The sequence below is a fragment of the Carassius auratus genome, unplaced genomic scaffold (genome assembly GCF_003368295.1).
Source record: "Carassius auratus strain Wakin unplaced genomic scaffold, ASM336829v1 scaf_tig00013700, whole genome shotgun sequence".
Taxonomy (NCBI): domain Eukaryota; kingdom Metazoa; phylum Chordata; class Actinopteri; order Cypriniformes; family Cyprinidae; genus Carassius; species Carassius auratus.
This window is the reverse complement of record NW_020524430.1, coordinates 1-21,719: the sequence shown is the minus strand read 5'-3', so window position 1 is coordinate 21,719 and position 21,719 is coordinate 1. Positions and strand designations below refer to the sequence as shown.

The 21,719-nt window shown below is 39.0% G+C and overlaps 1 protein-coding gene across 1 annotated transcript in view; it reads left to right on the top strand.

Moving 5' to 3' along the window:
* The window catches only part of LOC113074107 (plexin-A2-like), a gene marked incomplete at its 3' end in the record, with an annotated part of 43,105 nt that extends 21,910 nt beyond the window's left edge, over positions 1–21,195 (top strand). Inside the window, exons 3-7 of the mRNA XM_026246834.1 lie at positions 7,663–7,763; positions 13,685–13,808; positions 15,616–15,769; positions 17,427–17,523; positions 21,082–21,195. Of these exons, the coding sequence (XP_026102619.1) occupies positions 7,663–7,763; positions 13,685–13,808; positions 15,616–15,769; positions 17,427–17,523; positions 21,082–21,195 (590 nt within the window). The remainder of the gene's footprint in view (positions 1–7,662; positions 7,764–13,684; positions 13,809–15,615; positions 15,770–17,426; positions 17,524–21,081) is intronic.
* Between the last annotated feature and the right edge of the window lie 524 nt (positions 21,196–21,719).

The following is a 21,719-nucleotide window of genomic DNA, read 5'->3' as shown; positions in this document are numbered from 1 at the left end:
GTACACAATAATTACATTGTACTAAATTATTAATTAAAATGTAAGTACATAGTAGTTAAGGCAACTTAATATAAAGTGGGTCCAAACTTTTAAATCCCTATGATAAAAATGGATGCTGAAAATATTGGGGGGGGGGGGTGGCGTCCACAAATATACTGTTAGCTAAGTATAGCTTAAATCCCTCTGTTAATGTAATTTACCTGGTAGCTCAGTTGGTAGAGCATGTCAGAATTGTGTTAGATTCTCAAGTCTTCTCAATTCTCTAAGGAAAGTAATAGCATGTTTCTTTAATAAACCATACATTTTTAATTAAAGTATCATGTTTGTAGCATGGTACAGGACAAGATATACTGTACACTGAAGTAAAAAATTTTACTATAAGGGGTTGTTCACATTACTAACTGAGCAGTGATAGTGATGCTTTAGCTGTTGTCTTTGCCAAGTACTTTGAGAAGCGCATCAGCTCTCTCGCTGACTCTATCAGGCCATCGTTCTCCTACAGTATGTTGGAGTCTTGCTGAGAGGCCTCCTCACGCAATCAAGAAGGCTTTGATTGAGTTTTCAACCCACACACATACTCATGCATTCGTGAGCGTTGGTGAGATGCGAGTGAAGAGGGCTGTGAGAGAGTTGTGCAAGCAGAGCGATTCTGTATGCGTGTGTGGTAACGTAGACTTCACATGTGTGAATGTTTTATTTTCCTCAACAGTTTGAGTTGGTTTTGCTGAATATGTAATGTGGCTTTCTGAGAGCGACCACCTTAGAGGCAGTCTGTGTGTCACAATCAAGTGGTAAAGGATTGGCTGTTTAGCGTGACCTTGTTAGCCTCCATATGCACAATTTGGCTGCAAGAAGCCTTTTTGTTTGTGTGTTTATCTGTGCATATTTGTGTGTGTGTGTGTGTGTGTGTGTGTGTAAATGACTGTGTTGTTCTGTATCTCTGCTGGGATTTTAGGGGTCAGTTTAGCCTCCTGTCTGAGAGTTTGTGGGCCGCTTGACTCCACAGAGACACTGCACTTAGCGGATGAGAGTCAGTCAGTTGTTACTCTCAGCTCAGCCAAGCATGAACTTATCACCAGAGAATTTGTCCTTAGGACTGAGGTGTGTGTGCGTGACTCAGTGTTAGCTTTAAAACTATTATATGCCACTGTACTCCTAAACATTAATCAAATTAATACAATTTCAATTTTAGCATATAGTGTATTAGTTGGCCATTTCTTATGTTCAAAAAGGCTATTTGGTTAAAAAATACTGTAAAAACGGTAATATTGTGAAATATTATTCAAGTTTGAATTAACTTTCTTCCATTTTAGTATATTTTAAAATGTAATTTATTCCTGCGATGGCCAAACTGAATTTCCAGTAATATTACTCCAGTCTTCAGAGTCACATGATCATTCAGAAATCCTCCAGATGTGATCTGATCTGTCCCGACCAAAGTTGTTGTTTCAAAAGGAAATATACTGTATATATGTATATAAACTCATCGAGCCGATTCATTGTCTTTAGATAATTATGAGTCTTTTTTCTTGATTTCCTGTACGTGTTTAATAGATGTGTATAATTCATAAGTGTAGGTGGGTTATGAATCGCACAAATGCACATACTGTACATACACAAACAAACATGTGTTTTTTTCTCTGTATTTCGACGAGCGCTGATGTGTGTCTGTGAGGGGACGTGATCGATGGCCCTCATTGCTGTGGGTGCAGAGCTCACTATCTCACATTAAAAATGAATGTGTGAGAGCATGTGTATATGTGTGTAGGTGGCAGTCTGTCCCAGAGGTACCAGCTGTTTACGGCTCACTCCAGGAGAGCGGTAGGGGGGTCAATGCCAGGGCTGGTCGCTATGGCAACCACAATGTGGATTTCATTAATGTTTCGAGTCTGCGTGTGTTGTGCGTCAACATCTGGATAAAGTATTTGTACACGAGAGGCTTCTGGATTTCTTTCCTGGCAGCTCAGAAAGTTGTGGACTGTATGTTACTGCACACAAAACATGTTTTATATGTTAAAATGTATTTCTGTCTTAGTAAATGCATAAGATACACTAGGTATATCCATTATATTTTCAGATGTTCCCTAACAACAATAAACACTCTCTCTCTCTCTTTTATAATAGTCTTGAGTAACAATACGTTATTCTTGTACTAACCCCTGTTTTTGAATCTAAAATCCATCATATTGTAAACTGTGACATCGTGCCAAAACATTGGTCAATTTGCATATTGTTCAGACAGTTTTTTTTTTCCTATCGAAGTCAGACGTTTTTGGCCAGAACAAACTGTGATGTTGATCAGACCGTATGCTGATAGTCAAGTCTGGCTACACAAGAAAAGGATTTCCCTTACCCTCGGTTTATACACCTTGGATATATCACTCTACATCCTTCTCTCCATGTTTCTGCTCTTAATCTTTTACCTCAGACCTTCAGCTCCCTTTCGTTCTGTATGACTCTTTCTCTTGTTTTCTCTCTAATGGTTCTCCATTCATCGGACAGGTGCCTGTGACAGTGAGGGTGTTTTGAGGAATATGGAAAAGAGATCTAATGTACGTTTTTATGCTCTGCATCCAGCTCCCCTAGCATACTCCATGTGGATCTCAAGCACAGGTCTCAGATCAGCCCGTTCAGTTGTAATTATAATGTCCTGGGTCTGGATTACAGCAGCAGAGGTTCTTTGGAGGTTACAAGCTTGACTTGAGGAGCGCTGTTTGTGAATAATACAAGAATTTGGTGCCAACTCCGTCTTCTTTTCTTCTTAATGTCCTGTCTCCAGGCGATTCTTGGAGGGAAAAATATCGAATTCAAGCCAAATAGAGATTAGCAGATAGCATCCTGGAAGCATTTTAAGCTGTGGAAGAATTACAGAGCTCGAGAGGAAATTAGGAGTTGGCGAGCACCCTGTCCTACCATGAGTTTGGGCTGAACCCAGAATTCCTCACTAATCTAACTACAGTTTTATTTTAAGCCAATTGGCTGTTATTAATACTTAAAGTTCACAAGTGCAAGTGGAGATTAATGTGACCACCTAAAGTAAAAATACAAAGAATTGCATTTATGCATTAATGCATTTATTTAGATACAGGATATCTTTACGACCACATCAAGTGGGAATTTTTTCAGATGCACGCTCCAACTCCACCTCAGTGACAGGCGCTAGTCAAACATGCACTGAAAAGATACAGGTGACGAAGAGCTTCAGTAAAACAACAGTGAACTGCGGTCAGATGAAATGTTGTCAGGCCATATTTCAGTGAAAACCCATTTTCCTGTCCTGTCAGCCGTTATACTGTGCTCGTAGTGTGTGCTCTTCAATTGCATGCACAAATGTGGTGACGGGTGCTTTAGCCTGTATCATTTCATGTTAAAGCACAAATGAAAGTACAAGCTTGCAATGTTGTAGTTATGTCGTCAGTTAAGTCATGAAATTAACAAATCATTCATGCTGTCTTAAAATTATGCATGTAAGAATTTGTTATGAGTCAGATTTAAGAAAATGTCTCTGAAATGCAGTGGTTTTCAAAACTGTCCTAGAGCAGCTCAGCACTGTGTCCCTAACACACCCGATTAAACTCGTCGGCTCATTAGCAGAGACTTTAAGACCTGAAGTGAGTCAGAAAAAGGTAAAGAGTTGTGAGAAAATGGGATGCGAGTCAGATCCGTGTCATGTTCTACAGCGGCAGCTCTTAAAGCAGCCAAACAACCTAATAACCCAACTGCTGTGATCTCTGTAAATCAAAAAACACACAAGCTTTAAGGATTCATCTATATTTAATTTAGATATTTATTCACTAGAAATTGTTATTTTTTTTAAAGTCTAATAAATATTTAAATTGATAGCTCTCAGTTATAGCTAATGTAATGTTGAATGGCTAGTCAATGGTCAAATGGTTTCCTAGAGACCTCAGGAGAATTGGTATCAGTTATACTCGCCTTTAAAACATTTAAAAATATATAGGTGTCTTTATGTTGTTTTTACATTAATTTGAAGATTGAATGTGAAATTATTGCAATATGAAAGTATTAAAAAACTTTAATGTTAGGTGGGATTAATCGCTATTAGTTTTAGAAAAAATTCCCAACCCCCCAAATAAGATAATATATGGCAACATTATTAACCAATGGGCATTAATTTCTACTGTATGAATAATCCTATGCAACGATTTACATTGAGGCAGTTCTGAGTAAACACCCAAAAACTGCAGCATAAATTGAACACCACCACTTGTTAGTTGTCAACTTGTTGTCAAACTGTTGTTTTTAGTTTTCCAAAAAAAAAAAAAAAAAAGATAATTATGGAAAGGCTACATAGTTACTGTTGATAAGTACCTTTAATGGAATTACAAACAGCTTACATGACAGAAAAATAGTTTGTGATTATTAATATTAATAAATGTCATCATTTATTGAACATTGCTGCCTTTCATCATATCGCTGTTGCCGCAGCTTGCATCATGCCTAACTACTGTGATCAAATCTGCAACTTTTGATCTAGCTTATTGCTTTGTATTTGTTTCTATTGTAAACTAATCAACAAAATAGGTTCAAGTGAAAACCGAGTTTCTCTGTTCTGTGGTTAAACTCAAGTTTTAATGAGAAAAAGTTCAAACGCACACACACACACACACACACACACAATCACAGACTTCTCTCAGTGGGAGAACAGGCCTTATTGTGCTTCCCACTGTGTTGACTGACTAAAGCATGTGCTGGTCAACAGCTGCTCCAGTTGCCTGCCCCCAACCCCCATAACACCTTTATCCAGCTCACTTATTCTGTCTGTAAGTCTCTCTATCAAACTCAGTGTCTCTGTCTTCTCCTTTGACATCTTCCTGCCAAGTGTGCAGACGTGGACGTGCACCTGTGGCAGCTGTGTCCCCTCTCTGATCCGCAGTTTGATACTGCTGCAGATCTTCATAATGTAGCTAGTATCAGTAGTACTTTTTGCTCAAACTAGGGTTAAAGGGATAGCTCACTCAAAAATGAAAATCCTGTCATTTACTCATGCTGTTCCAAACCAGTATGACTTAATTTATTTTGTGACGCACAAAAAACATTTTATTATTTTATTTTTATGTCTATGCAATCAAATGAAATGGATCCAAAGTGTTTCGATGGGAATTTTTGTTGTATTTATTTTAGCTAGGTTTGTCATTTCTTGGGTTTAGGTTCAAAAAGTGGACAAAGTTAAAAGGTAAAATTGGTCAAAGTTAACAGGTTTATTTTCAGTGTGTGAAAATCTGATGAAAAAAAAAAAAAGAATTTAAAGAGAAACCTGAGCCATATCTAGGGGACAGAATATCAAAGAGACTTGGCAGCAGGCTCTTTTAAATACTTAAAAATACCCAAAATTCTCCAGCAACAACTCAAAACACCTTAGTAACTGCATAGTAATGCCCTGGTAACTATCAAAACACCCTTGCATTTTGTACAAGCTTATTTTTCTTCATAAAATAAAAAACAAATCTAGTTAGCTTCACTCCAGAACAGGCTGATGACTGTTGGCGTCAAGAAGGCATCATCTGTTATCTGTAAATCTAATGTTGTTGAATTGTTAGTCTGGCTCTAAGTCAGTGTTGTGTAACATTGAGACTTATTGCCATGTTGAACCAGCATTGTATGGTCGGTGTTGCTTTGTGAGTGAAGCCCCTGGTGGGCTTGTTTGTCATCAGGCTGGGCGGCAACGCTGATGTGCTGGACTCATTACTTTTGACCACCTGTTTGTCCTGGGGCAACGAGTGAGCGAAAAATAAAGAGAAACGAGGGAGGGGGAGCTGGGTGAAAATGAAAAAGGGAACAGGATGGCTCCTTGTGGGACACCTCTCGGTTTTTGCCATGAAGTCACACCATATGTACAAACACAACTGTGCGTGCGTGTACAATCACAGCCATGTGTTGGTGGAAACGACGCTGGTAGCAGGAGGTTGAATGCACATCTTTGTTCTTGAGCCGCTGCGGCTGTGTGTCGCAGGGACAGGTGGATGGCTACCCCTATCAGACCCCGCCGCTCACACACTAATGACATTTAACACGGCTATACAGCGCGCACACACACACGCAGCGGGAACCCTGCATGTTTCTCCACCCCTCTCACTAAACGCACACTGTGTGCCCATTCATCCATCTTAAAACTGTCTCTCACTTCATCCGACCCTTTGACCCAATCACGAATGTCAAAATAAAGAAAACAAGCATCAAAAAGTTTGATGCTATGACTAAATTCTGAATAACTGGCACACTGGTCTTAACTGAACAAACAAGCTTTTTAGCTCTAACCTTTTGAGATGCTCTGTAATGAGTTCAACTATGTATTTTTAAATTAATTTACTCACATGACGAGGCAAAGTCACATACTTATTATAATTTTGCATCCGATTGATGTGCTTTGTACTTTGGAATGGCAATAATAATAAATTCTAAATATTATTATATATAATAACTTATTATTATTGATTATTTAAAAATAAATTTAATATTTGTTTTGTGTATATGGATAGATAGATAGATAGATAGATAGATAGATAGATAGATAGATAGATAGATAGATAGATAGATAGATAGATAGATAGATAGATAGATAGATAGATTCACACTATCCTGTTCTGCTTGTGTGTGTTAATAGGATGCAGGTGCACCCAAAAAATCCCCTCAGCGACAAGGGAGGACATCACAGACTCCAGCGCTGGCAATGAAAGCAAACCCCTGAAAATACATGAATAGATAAAAGAGATATTACAAGTGCAGGCACAAATCACAGAGCTGTGGCCCGGTCATCACAGTGACGCTATCCCAGCATGCCAAGTGGGCAGCAGAAGGCTGTGTGAGTGGAGAGGGGCTTTGTGGGTCAGCGGGCAAAGAAAGGCTCTAGTCTGTTGTAGTGGGCATTTGTGAGTGTGTGTCTGATTAGCCCTCATCTCTGAGGTATTACAGGAGTGTTTGATTGTCTAGGTGTGTGTATATGTGTGTGTGTAAGAGAGAGAGAACATATGTTCAGACTTTTTGCCAGATACACGCTTATTGTTGAGTTTTGAGGAGTGACAAGTTTGCTTTTTATAATCGTCACTGAATTGAGTCTCACTCTGGAGACGAACTTGACACAATCATCATAATTTAATAATGCATTTATTGCTTTCGGGGGTGGATGCTAGTATTTGGGAACACAGTCGTTCAACGATTCTGGAAGAAAATTATACAGTAATACTTTGATGACAAACTTTGCTCAGCCATTTCCAAATGACCATATAACAACATTTCAGATGCTGTGGAGCAAGATCGGTCCGCTGGTTAGTTAGGATTTACCGTACCATAGCACGAAGTGATGACTTTTTTGATGTACTTGGAGGAATTTATTTGCAAAATGCATTTTCATCTCCCATTATTCACATTAACACCAAAAACCAAATCCACCTCAAGCGAGCGTAAACATTTTTTAGCGAATTAAGGCATTTTCTATTCAAAGTTCAGCGTTTCCATCACTCGATTCTGATAAAAGCAGGGTGAAGGAAATCCAGCTATTGTCTCAAAATGAAATGGCTTGGGAATCTTTGACTTTCAAATGTTACTCCAGTATCATATATCCATTGAATAGCTTCTCTTGGTTGAATAGGCTCAGTTTTTTTTTTTTTTTTTTTTTTTTTTACTTCTTTCTTTGTTCTGCAGGTCACACGAGTGCCGATCGAGTCCTGTGAACAGTATGGCACGTGTGGAGAGTGTCTGAGCTCAGGAGATCCACACTGTGGCTGGTGTGTGCTGCATAACATGTAAGTTCCTTCTTTATATTGACACGCACAGTTAATACTTAATAACAAATGATTCTTATGTATTTGAAGACCACATTCTCCAAAACTGAAATCATGTAGTGAAAAGTCTAGGCATGATCATTGGGAAGAGCCCAGTGGTGCTTAGATGGCACAGAGGTTGTTTGCCCTCTGGTGGTGGACTGTTGCAGCTGCATCCAGATGTTTATATCTCACTGAATGCTGAATCCTCAGATGTTTGAATTCTTTTAAATATTGAATTCAGTGTTTCCAGACCAACAGGCAACCAACATTACTATGTTCATCATCTTTTAGTGGTTTTGTGCCAATGTCTTCTCTCTTGTGTCCTGACTCAGTAGGGGAGTGCGTGTAAACCCTTCACTGCCATCATTACAGTAATGGCAGGCGTACTTCCCTTTGAAAAGTGCATTTAAAGTAATTTACATGACTCCCGACAGGACAGGGACAAATCATTTGCGAAGCGAGCGATATCTGTGCATCTATGTTCAGAATGGGGCTGGGTTTTTTTTTCTCGTCAGCCTGCCTTTGGAGCAGCAGGATTACATTACTCCATCAGTCCTCTGGGGATTTCTGCTGTATTAAAGCTCATGTAATACAGAGGCCATTCAAATTTCAGACTTACCATACTTTGTTGTGCAGACAAGCTTATGTATTTATTAATTCACTAGCAAAAGAACTGAAAGTACCATACCTTTTTTAACATGTGGCAAGGCACTTTTTTTATAATTTACATTTATATATGCTATAGTTGTTTTAGTTGTGTTTTTTGGGCAAGAACATATATGGTTAATATGGTACATGGTATATCAATATGGTAATCATTCAATACCATGCTATACATCAGATTCGATCATTTTCTCTTTCCCTCCATGTTAGCCTGAATTCCTCCCTCCACATGGCGAGTGCTTTTTCACAGTCAGTGTTCTCTTAATGAAATTAAAATCTCTCGCTGGCTCTAATTCCAGCTCCACACTCATATTTGCTCATTTCTCACTCCTCACGGCCCCTATGGAGTCCATCCTTCCTCATCTGATAGAGCGAAAGACAGTGAGAGAGAGAGAGAGAGAGAGAGAGAGAGAGAGAGAGAGAGAGAGAGAGAGAGAGAGATTGCTGACAAGTACTACAATGGTTCCATTCGTCTTTTAACTTCTTCACGGCACTGTTTTTCTCCTCTTTTGCATATACTTTATAATAAAGTTTTTTAAATGTTTCTTTGCAGCAAAAGTTCATCATAGGACACCTTTTAAATCAATAAGTTTTTTGTTTTTTTTTCTTCTTGATGTATTATATGAGATTAGAAAGGATTCTTCAGATCAACACAGGGTTTTTCTGTGATAATTAAAGCACAAAAACAAGTGGTTTAAGGAAAAAATGAATCCTAAAAACGTCTTTAAAACATTCTGGTTTAATGTATTTTAAAATGTCATTTATCCCTGAGGTGGCAAAGCTGAATTTCCAGCAGCCATTACTCCAGTCTCAGTAATTTTTTTTAGGAATCTTTGATTAAAAGTTCAAAAGAACAGCAATTAATTGATCTAGTGTGGCCTTGCTGAATAAATATGTTAATTTCTTTTTTTTAAATACCCCAAACTTTTGAACGCAAGTGTATTTATTTATTGTACTTGCCTTGTTGTTATGAATTTTTATTTTATTTTGTTTTTTTTTTAATGCTTTTTTGTAGATCAACATAATTCTGCTCTTAGTGTGCGAAACATCTCTCTCTTTATTCTTACCTTAGTTCAGAATAGTATGATTTGCCGATATTCCTATAATTACCAACAGCTGCTGCACACCATGTGATTGAAAGGAGAAAAAAATGAGTGAGAAGAGGTATGTAATTCGTTAATGGTGTATGAGTATATGAGGCATCACTAAATCTACCAGTGTTTAGACTATGAAGGCAAACAGCATCTGTCTGATATCTGTCTCTCTGGCATAAGAACCAGATACATCTCTCATTTGCTAGTTAGACGGGACGCTGAAACTGGGAAGAGACAGAAAAAGGAGGACTAAGGAGAGAGAATTAGAGAGATGAGGACTAATCTCCTCGGCCCGTGGAGAACACTAATCCTGGAGATGATCTGATTGGCTGAACTCCTTTGAGGTCACAGGCTGTTTTAATATCAGTGATCCCGCAATTGCTCAGCAGGGATCATTCCAACAGATCCTAATCGCTTTTAGGATTTAGCTCATTAAAGAGAGAAGGAGGGAGGTGGGGAATCTCAGCCCTGATCAGTTTAACCCTCTGGAGTCTAAGGGTATTTTTCCCTCATGGACAGTATGAGAGTGTATTTAACATTATGGAATACATAAGTGTTTGGGAAGTGAATACATAAGTGTTTGGAAAGTGTGTGTGTGTGTGTGTGTGTGTGATGTGATGTGTGTGTGATGTGTGTGTGTGTGTTGTGTGTGTGTTGTGTGTGTGTGTGAGTGAGACTAGCATTGAATGCCCAGAGTACAATATGTGAGATGTTGTGTCCCATAATGCAGTGCACAAGACTTGACCTTCCATGTGAAAAATAAACCTGAAAAAAAGGTTTATTGGGAATTATAATATTTTTATTTTCAGGCCTGGTTTTAATACAGTATTTAATTGGATGGAAATTCACCTTGTATAACTCTAAAAATAATTATATTCATCAAAAATTATTTATTAAATAATTTATAATTAATTTATGCATTCATGTTTTATAATTTCCGAGTTTGTTTAATTTTATTTATAATGTACATATAATATCAGTACATTTTCTTTTCTTTTAATTGTTATTAATTTAAATAATAAACAATGTATATGTAAGTTTATTAAATAATGTGTTAATTAGACTTGCTTAATTTAATAAATAGTATTTTTATGTATTGTGTAATATTGTTTTTGTTTTATTATTTATTAAACGGGTTGATGTCATGTGATAACAATGTAGCTACTAATATATGTTTATCATGCATCATTTATCATTGCTTTTTGAGTAGTTTTTTTTTTCCACATACTTAATATTGTAGTATGCAGTATGCAGTACTTGTAGACCATTTCAAATCTATAGCCATAGATTTTGCACAAGATAGGTGGCAACAACCTCAAGTATAACTGAACATCATGGCTTTTGTTATCTTCAGTTACCTTTCTTACCATCACCAGAACTGTATAAAGTAGCATGCAGAATGATCTTGATCCCGTTTCCCGCTTCAACCTTACGTGTCCCACATTTAGAATGATATAGAGAAGTATAGTCATAACACGTGAAATAAATTATTTGGCAATCAGCAATAACACAGCTCATCACACTACAACAACCCCAGATCAGTTAAATGTCATTGATATCTGCACACATTCATTTAAGCAGCATCATTATGGTTATAACAATCATACGCTGCTCATTAAATGGCTACACGTTTATTGAAACGTATTGAACTTATTGATTACTTATTGAACTTAAATGGTGTTGGTCTGTGTTCAGGTCATATGGGATGGTGCTCGGCTAAATTCCTAATTACATATTGATCTCTTCTTTTTGCCTTGTCTGTATAGTGTCTCATCTGGTCTCCTTCTTTACTTCTTGTCTCCACTTTTCATCTCCTCTCTTTTTGTCCCTTATCTCCCATCCTCTCCTCTTGTCCCATCTTTACTCATCTCATCGTGGCTCTTCTGTTCTCTACTCCATCTCATCTGATCCTCCCAGGAAGGAGTTCACAACTCCTACTTCTATTCCTGTCATCCGTCTCTTCTCGTCAGTGTTGAGTGTGTATGTTGAGTGTGTTAGAAGGAGAAAAGATGCTGTAATAGCCTGGCTGTTGCGCAGGGATAAAAGCAGACAGTAGAGAAGAACCCAAAGGTTAACTCACTACTACCACTACCCTCCTCTTTCTCTCTCTCTCTCTTTCCCTCACACACACATACACACACATGCACACTAAAAACAGGTCATTCATAAATCTTAAAGCTTGTCAAACACACAACCTTTAACGTATTACTACCACATTTAAATATCAACGCTTATTCATAATTAACACCATTTTGTCAGTAGCTTTCAGTTTGCAGTATGTCAATGCAAAGAGTTTAGTCAATCATAACAGAGTTCATTTGCATATTAAAGGTTGGCCCGCAGTTGCTAAAACGACCCGTTTAATTCTAAGGGCCAGAGTGGAGGCGGAAAACGGAAGAGTCCAACTAAAACACCACATTTTGGTGCAAGAAACCTTGAATTGTGCAGGAACCATACACACAAGAGGTTTCCCACTAAGTACACACACTTACATGTTCACACAAATTATAATGGCTGTCTCCTGGTGCCATGGCAACGCAGCATCCTGAGTACACCCACCTCCTCCTCCAAAATCAAACCTGGTGCCTGGATTTGGTGGCTCAGACAGATGCACACTCTCGTGCAGACAAACCCACACCCACGTTTTCAGAGAGTGAAGTATGCACAAGCCGTCCCGGACATCTGAAAGCACATTAAGTGTCACCCCCACCCAGAGCATTAGGCAGGTTAAAAAGACACGGCAAATTGCAAGCCTACATGCTCTTTGTCAAAGATAGAGGAGCAAAGAGAGAGGGAGGCTGAGTCGAAACCAAGTGACAGGCTGAATGAGTGTGGTGTGAAAAGTAAAATATAAATTCTAAATAAAAAAAAAGAAGATTTTCAGAAGAACAGTGAGATTTATAACTGTAGGATGACCAGAACTATATCAACCATAGTAGCTTCTGTTAGTCTATGTGTAAATGCAAAGCATCAAAAATGGCATTTTCCTGTCTATCAATGCTTTCCTCTAAGTAAAAACACTTTGAGAGGAATAAGAGGACGTATTCTGGAATTATATACGTCTAAGGCATGAACATTGTTGGCTTGAGGCAGTAATGACAGCTTTAGTCATGTGATGTCTGATCAGCTTGTCTGGAATTAGAAGTTACAGATTGCTCTTTTTGGTAGAGTGATTGTATAAAAAAGTTCAGCACCAAGGACAGCAGCTGAAGTCGGCAGTGACGCTTATGTAGCTTGTGTGTGAATGAACCACGATTAAAAGTCAAAGAGATACTCTTTCGATCAATAAATTCTATTAAAATAGAAAACAGTTATTTTAAATTGTAAAAATATTTCACAATATTACAGTTTTTACAGATACAGAACTTTTATTCACCGTTTTGTCATTCCAAATCCATGTTTTCTCTTTTCCTCCAAGTAAAAAAGTGACATTGGAGAAGCTCTTTTTTAAAATGAGGACTGTTTAACTGCAAAAATATGAAATCTTACCCTCTTTTATAGTTCTAAAATCTCTTTAATGCTTATTTGTTTTGCCAGATTTAACTGGTATCAAACTTCATTAGTATGTCTTGTCATAGACATCAAATCTAGCATGACGCGTTTTAATGCAACATTCATGAACTGAATAAGATCTGAATACTCTGACAGAGATTGCTTTCAACAAATAATGATTTAAACAAAGTTTTGCTTCAGTTTTCCTTTTTTAACTTGGCTTCAGAAAGCTTGGAATTGAGTCAATTTTTGGAATTTTTGGAATTATTATCATGCTTTATATATTTTTGCGTGTATGTTATGTTATTGTACAGCACTTGTGCATCAACCCGTTGTTTTTAAAAGTGTTTTAGAAATAACCGTTATTTTTATTTGACATAAGGGTGGGTAAATGATGAAAGAATATCAAATGAATATTACACATAAATTAATTTTATTTTTGTTTATTGGTTTGTTAATCATTCATTAACTTGATATGTGCTGAGACAAGGGTTACCTTCTACTGATTCCCAGGGAACACATATACTAATAAATATATTTGCTTTGAATGGACTGTAATTTGTCAGTGTCTGCCAAATTAATAAACATCAGTCTTTGTGGTTGTCTCAATATTTTCACAACTAATTACTATGCACTCCCTCTCTCTTCTAGATGTTCTCAAAGGGATCGTTGTGAGCGGGCAAACGAGCCATACCGTTTCGCCGCCACACTGACCCAGTGTGTGAAAGCCACAGTGTACCCAGACAGCATCGCTGTGTCTGAACCCAGCGTTCCGGTGAGACACCTCGAAGACCATTTATAACCTTGACTCACAAGAACACAAACACCTTAACAACCTCGAGGTGATGTTGACTAAAATGAATTAGCATGGATTCCTTCGAGCAAGAATTACCTACCCCATCAATTAGTTTTCAGTGCGGTGTCTAGATTTTGACGGTTTTGGGTTTGGAAAGTGTGCGCTGTGTGGGAGGGCTTAAAGTGCGAGAGATCTGGAAAGAGAGGCCTTTGGGAAAGGTATTTGTGTGGGTGAGATGCCAAATAAGCGTGTGGGCCAGAGTAGGAGTTGCGTTCAAGAAGACAGAGACATCGATTAAGGGCTACGACTCGTGTTTTGGGCATTATTTTTAGCAACGCAATTTTTAACCAAGCAAAAAAGACCTCACTCTTGCATACCAGAACATATGAAGGTATTCACCTTGGTTAATGAAAAAAATTGTGATGTCCAGATAATTGATAATTGAGTCCCTGTATCACAGCTACCTGATTAAGATAATGAGGCGTCTGGCTCTAAATTAGATGTTTCTGTCATGCCGTAGCGCTCAACAACATGACAACAGGGTCACCGCTGTTCGCCGCATCGTACGATGAAGGGAAACCATTACCGTGACAACAAAACCCATCCGCATGGGTGCCGAAGGAGCATGAAAAGCAGCAAAAATCAAATTACCTTTATTAGAAATGCTAGCAACAATCAGCCCTCCATGCACATTGCAAAATAAAAAAACACGCAATGAAAGGAGCAAAGGCATGGACATCAGAACATAGAGACACCAATCATGCCTCGTCAATGTGGTTATGGTCAGACAATTCTTTATAGACCACGCTAACCGCAAACAATGCCTTGTCTCAATGTATGAGTACAGCCTGTGTATCTACAACATAACAAGTCAGCTAATTAGCGATCCTGTAGCTGTCGCTCTCAGCGCACTATCCTGAAGAGTGCAGAAATGAACATCCTTGTGGTCTTGAAGTAATTAGATGGCATATAGAGGCTGGAAATTTCAAAAGAGAATTCAATGAGATAGGCTGAATGTACATAATCTATGAAGATCTGCATGATAGTTAGAACTTTTGAAAACGATGTTGTAAAATTAAAAAACCAGCCTAGCATTTTTAACAAATGTCACAGTAATAATTGTCCTCTTCTTCAGTGACGAGAAGACCAGCCTGCATGTGAAAAGTGTGTATTTATAGCCTGTGAGCTCCATCCTGTGTGTCACCGGTCCCCCGGAGAATGACTTTGGAAGAGCATTGGTGTGAAATGCAGGAGATGTTTTACAAAGACAGGGAAAGAACGGATGGATTTGTCAAATGCCCTCTTTGAGCAGGAGTCTTAATAAGGTTAATTTTTTAATGATGGCTGGAGTTTATGCTGTGCGAGACCATCTGCTGCATGCTGCCGAATGAACTTTGCCCATGTGAAAAGACTGAGGTTATTTGATCAGTAATAAATAGCTTCAATCTGAGCCATAGCTTGGAGAATAGCACTCATGGTTCAGACATGTCGACCGTGGTACTGATCCTACCCAATCGCTATAATTTTCTATATATAATATACATTACACATAAATGATTACAATTGTAATAATGATCATTTTATATATATATATATATATATATATATATATATATATATATATATATATATATATATATATATATATATATATAATGTATATTTCTATATCTAAGTGCATTACTTTAAACTCAATAGAATAAAGTAATTCTGACTATTTTATTTAATTTAGTTTTATTTAATTATGAAAACTACTGTTCTAATCTGATTTATTTCCTCTGTCTAGCTCCTGGTGAAAGTGACAGATGTTCCGGATCTTTCTGCTGGAATCACATGCTCCTTCGGGAACCTGACGGAGGTTGAGGGCAGAGTGGATGGGAATCAAATTCTCTGCACTTCTCCTGCTGCTAAAGATGTTCCCATCATCCCCACAGATCAAGGTATTTATTCAAAACTATTTATTTAAAAAAAAAATTATAATAATTCTGATGTCTCCTGCTCTCCATGTACTCAACTTTTCCTATCAGTTGACATCATTTTTTTCTTTATCCATCCATCCACCTGCTCCCCTCAGGGAGGTGATCTCTATTCTCTTGTATAGATGCTCTATTAATAGACCGTCACTAGTGTACCCAGCAGCCTCGCTTCCTAATGAGGGCTTCATTCAGACTCACACTCGAGCCACACCATCGATCCCACCGGCCACGTACAACTGCGGCTCTAATGAGCCTACACCGACCCCGGGTCGGCCCCAGGGCTACAGGCGTGCTCTCAGACACACTTAAGCCTATTACAGGTGACGAGCCCTCTGCCCTCTCCCCACCCATAATAGCTCAAGGGAGGGAGTTCTTCCCGAACGCTGATCAACAATCCGGTTTAGAGTCATCTGTGGTTATGAATATAATCAGGCATCGGTTTGCAGTGTGGAAAACCAAAAGTAGAGGATCCTGTTCCACAGAAAACCACTTGGTGTAACTGTATATGTATTCAGTTTGTTGGCAACGCTTTTACAGCAAAATTACACTGATTTTTTTTTTAAAGCTAACATCGTCTACGGATAAATTTCGACATGTGTTTCTTTTCTAACCTCTGCTGGGAAGCAGATGGCTGCATATGCGGCAGAAGTTGGTTGTGATCATCTGAATCACAATAATCTCTTCCCAGCCCATAGTAAATGACAGCTCTGTTTACCAACATCCCCCATGCTCTTGTTGGGGGGAGCATTATCCAATCAGTGGCCTCGCTAATGGTAAATGTCATCTAATCCCCTTGTGCCTCACATTTGCCGCTTCTCTCTTGACTGAATCGGGCTCGATAGAAACATATGAGCATCGATCATGTGTGGAAACACCTGTTCATTGAGTGGCTGGTGTGACCAATCCTATTCCTAGTTTATTTCCAATAGCTGCAAGGCACGAGACGGTTGGGCATTTAGGAATTGCATGTCAGTTATTTTTCATGACATCTGCAGCAAAAACGTTTAAAAAGCCAACTTTTACCCTTTCATCCCTGTTACAAGGAGCGGAAACAGGTGGGATGAAGGGAAGAAGAGAGGAAGTGGTGCTTTCGGGTCACGGCTGACTCCCACACACTGTATGCAAGCTGAATCGCTGCCTGTTTGGGACAGAGCTTGTGCTTATTTGAGTATGAAGAGCTGGCCGCTTATTGAACGCGAGTGTTTGGTCTGAACGCAGATCGGCATTCTCCACGCAGCCTCCCTGCCAAACGGGGTTGGCCTGGCTGGTGTTCTGCGGCGCTGCCAGCCGCTCCTCCGTCATTACATCGACGCTGCCGCCCGCAGGCCGGTTTCACATTAACAGCAGGGCTCAGCTGTGTTTCGTGTGACAATAGCATGCTCCCAAAAAAAAGAAAAAAAAAAAAAAGCACCAAATATGCTCATATTGGTTTGGAAGCCACGCATTGCAGAGCTGCTCGAGGCTCTGCTTGACTGTGAGAATATGATGCTAGGAATGCCAAGTATTAATCAGAAGACAGCTTGAGCGTGAAGCAAGCTGAAAAAAGGGTGGCAAACCAAACACAACAGAATGCAATGTGACAGAAATATTCTCATCTCTTACTCTCTTGTTCTCTTTTCAGACTGGTCGGGTGTCGAGCTCAGACTGAACTCGAAGGAAACGGGTCAGATGCTAATTAGCACAGAGGTGAAGTTCTACAACTGCAGCGTGCACCAGCTGTGAGTATACACACACTTCATTTAACTCATTTACAGAGCTAAGAAAAATTGCATGTGAGAACTCGTTAATTTCTCAATCTTTTCCCCTTGATGGGTTAAATTGAGCAAAAATGGCTCAAATGTCCCTCTATACAGGTTTTTCTTTTCAAAATACATCCGGAATCTCTCATGTATCAAAGAAAATCTTTAGTAATTATAAGAATTATTGGAAAAATATTTAATGGAAAAGTTTATATTTAAACAAAACACTACATTCAAGTCTGCTAAAACTCTTCTTAAATAGCTATTTGGCTCCTGGTTAGCATTACTGTATCTAGTAGACCATACAATCTGTGATACCAGCAGAAATTTAAGTTGATTCAGCGGAAGTGTAAGTCTTTTTTTATTCAAAGTTAAAGATTTTCAAGATAAAAAAAAAGATTTTCTTGGAATAGCATTTACAAGTGAATCTGTAACAAGAAGTCCAGAAATGTGTCCTTAGAATAAACTGGTTCTGGTTAAATTGTTTGACACTACATAGGGTTGTTTTTGATTGCACAACTACCGTATAGCGAATGTTTTTCAGTGTTATGACTCAATCTGAATTCTTTTTTTGATACATCATGAGATACACAATGTCTCATACCATCTACCCAGGGGCGAGTTGCTGTGATATTTGTCTTTATGATGTATTCATCCCACATATGCAGCCCTGCTGATATTTCTCTCACTTCCTGTGTCGTAGAGTATCAGCGTTGTGTCACAGCGCTTAACCAGCTCACTCAGAATGCTGTGAATGTTTCAAAAGTGTTATGCAATACAGAAACACTTTGAATTTCTTTAGGCCCACAGGCGTTTTAATAATATTCAAAGAGTTTATCAAGGCTGTATCTGGCGCCGCACCAGACTCTTGCAGGGAGTTTGAACTCCCAAATCATGTTTTGCAGGATGCTAGTGTCACATCCCACCCAGGCTGTAGTTTTCCATGACTGGCGAGGGCCTCGTGGCTATAAAAAGCATCCATTATGGCAAATTCTGGCTGATTTCTTGACATTTCTCATGTGTCGAGGGCGGCTGAGATGTCTGAATTGTTGAGTCTAAGTGTGCTGTGGGTTTGGCGCTCCGGCTGGAGGCATTGCTGTCTGTCACAGTTCAATTCCACTTCATCTGCTGTGATGGCTGATCAGAGAAGAGCGAGTTTGACTGCATCTCGACTCTCCAGGAGGCCCGCTGATAAACAACCGCTTGTGTCTGAGCGAGCTTGGTGTCTTTGTTTGCGCCGTGCCTCCAAACTCCCCTCTTGTGTGTGTCTATGTGTGCTTTAGCGTATATTCCTAGCCTCTCATGTGCGTTTGTAACCACACATCATATGGGTTCCTTCTACGGAGAACAGATGCTGCTCGATGCAGGAGATCCCAGAGCCCCCCAGGAAGCTGGAAGCTTTCTAAAAGGCTCAGGAAGAGGTAGCTTCCAAGGGAGCTGATTGGTTGCCGCCGAAAAACTCACTCCCCTCCCCATTCCCGATACTTCCTCGCTCTATCACGACCATGTCACCCGAGCATTTGACAGGTCTGGAAATAATCAAACAAATACTCTGTGGCCAATCCCTCTGATCACGCACCCCTTGCATGTGGAAGACATCACAACGAGCTCCGTTGGCCCTCTTTGCCTAAATGTTTGGCATGTTTAGCCTTACCAGATTCGCTTCTACTCTCCCTTAATCTTTCAATGCTGTAAAATGCTCTAATTTGAGACCCTGGACCACAAAACAAGTCTTAAGTTGATGGGGTATATTTTTAGCAATAGCTAAAAAAAACCATTGTATAGGTCAAAATTATAGATTTTTATTTTATGTCAAAAATCTTTTGGATGTTAAGTAAAGATTATGTTCCGTGAAGATATTTTGTACATTTCATACCATAAATATATCAAAACTTAATTTTTGATAAGTAATATGCATTATTGAGAATTCATTTGGACGACTTCAAAGGTGATTTTCTCAATATTTCGATTTTTTTTGCACCCTCAGATTCCAGATTTTCAAATAGCTGTATCTCGGCCAAATATTGTTCGATCCCAATAAACCATACATCAATGGAAAGCTTATTCAGCTTTCAGATGCTGTATAATTCTCAATTTCAAAAACATTACACTTAATAATGGTTTTGTGGTCCAGGGTCACATTTATCTTGAATACCCAACAGAGTGATTAAGTACACTGTGATATATCGTTTTTAACCACCAAATCGGGTTGGCCCATCTGAACCTATTGGCCCAATGGCAAGCCGGCTCTGATTAATATTTTAGCATAAATCCTTCTGCATAATTAACCACCAAGCAGAAAACACAAACTCTTGGACACCAAAGTGCTGTAGAGGTTTATAGCTTTAGAAGTGTCTCCAAGATTCCTCAACATCAAATATATGACATGTTCCTCTACGTGTTCCTTTGCTTCCGAATTGGAGGGACTGATGTAAGTGTTTATTGGAACATGTTGGTTTTATGGATTCTGCACGTGCTCTTTCTCGTAAGCTGTGCTCATCTGCATATAAATGATGAATAGAGAGCTTACCGCTGTAGGCACACACACGGGGACACGCAATGTTCATAATGTATGGCTGTATTCTCTCATGGTTTCCCAACTGCATATTGGAATATTATTTATATTGCTATAAAGATTGTGTACAGGAAGTGAAGCAATACAAGATCACAACCCTGGTTTATCTAAATTGTATCCTTAAATGTAACACTTAAACTCATATTGTTCCCGTGAGACAGTGCTTGCAATTAACGTACTGTGAAAGGCTAAATAACAACCAAAAATAGCTGTACATTCAAACACTTCACTATATCTGTAAATTAAATAACTGTCCATTCCCTTAGGTGGTTTGAAATATCATGTTATTATATGAATTGAAAACTAATTTGACTGTTCTAAACCAGTTTAAACAGTTTCAGAATATTTTATACTGTCTTGGCTAGTTGTTGTTGTTCAGATGTTGAAATCAGAGTCATAAGTTCTGTATATTTTTTGGTGCAAAATTTATGCATTTTATTTTTGAGAATGCAAACCATTTTCTTTTTTTGGCTACATTTAACACACAACTGTATATTGTCAAAGGCAAAATCAGTTACTTTGGTTAGTTCTAGTTCTTTTATTTATAAGCACATTTAAAACACAGACAATATAGTCCTAATGCAAATCATATATCACAGCAGAATATATGTCTTAATAAAGTCTGTATGTCTCAATACCAGAGTGATAATAGTTCTAACCTGAGTTCTAACCTTTGCAGAGCCACAGTGCATCTGTATGTAGGTTTCAGTGGCACATGCAAATTTTCCGAAGCACACTTTTAATTTATTCAGCATTAAGCCGCAAAGGTCAAGGACACAGCAGTGCTGGTCTCAAAGGCACAACCTGCACCCCCACTGCTAATCTAAAACCCAGAGCTACGTTTTATGCTGACTACTTTCACAGTACCCTCAAAAAAGGGCTTTGGATCATAAACCAGGGACATCATCTGAGTGGTAATGATACTTTATTCTGTCTCTGTCTCACTCTTTCCATCTGTTTAGGTGTCTTTCCTGTGTGACCAGTTCTTTCCGTTGCCACTGGTGCAAGTACAGAAACCTCTGCACCCACGACCCCTCCAGCTGCTCATTCCAGAGGGACGCGTCAATGCCTCAGAGGTACAAACACTAACACACACACTGTGTGTTTAGGTTAGAGTCTCTCAGTAGCACATCTACAGGATCACAAACCTCTGGGGAAGAGCTTCCAATATTAGCTGCTGAAAAAGTGTGTGTGAAGTCGACGGTCGCCTCACTAGAGAGCATGCATATGTGTGTGTGTTGTGTGTGTGTGTGTGTGTGTGTGTGTGTGTGTGTGTTGTGGTGTGTGTGTGTGTGTGTGTGGTGTGGTGGTGTGTGTGTGTGTGTGTGTGTGCATTTGCAGGTGTTCAGCTGATCAATGTGCTACATTACACCCTGTCAGGTGGTAAACACACTTGCTCACCCTCTCACAGCGAGCAATTAGCAGTCAATATCCGGAATATTCTCCCTCACAGCACACACAGACTTCCCACTTATTCACACAAAGCCATATGCACAAAAAAACACACACTCATAGCAAAAACTCCTTATTGTGCACCATCAGTCATGGTATGTGTGTGTGTGTTTGTGTGGCAGGTTGTATGTGTGTATGTTTGTGTACA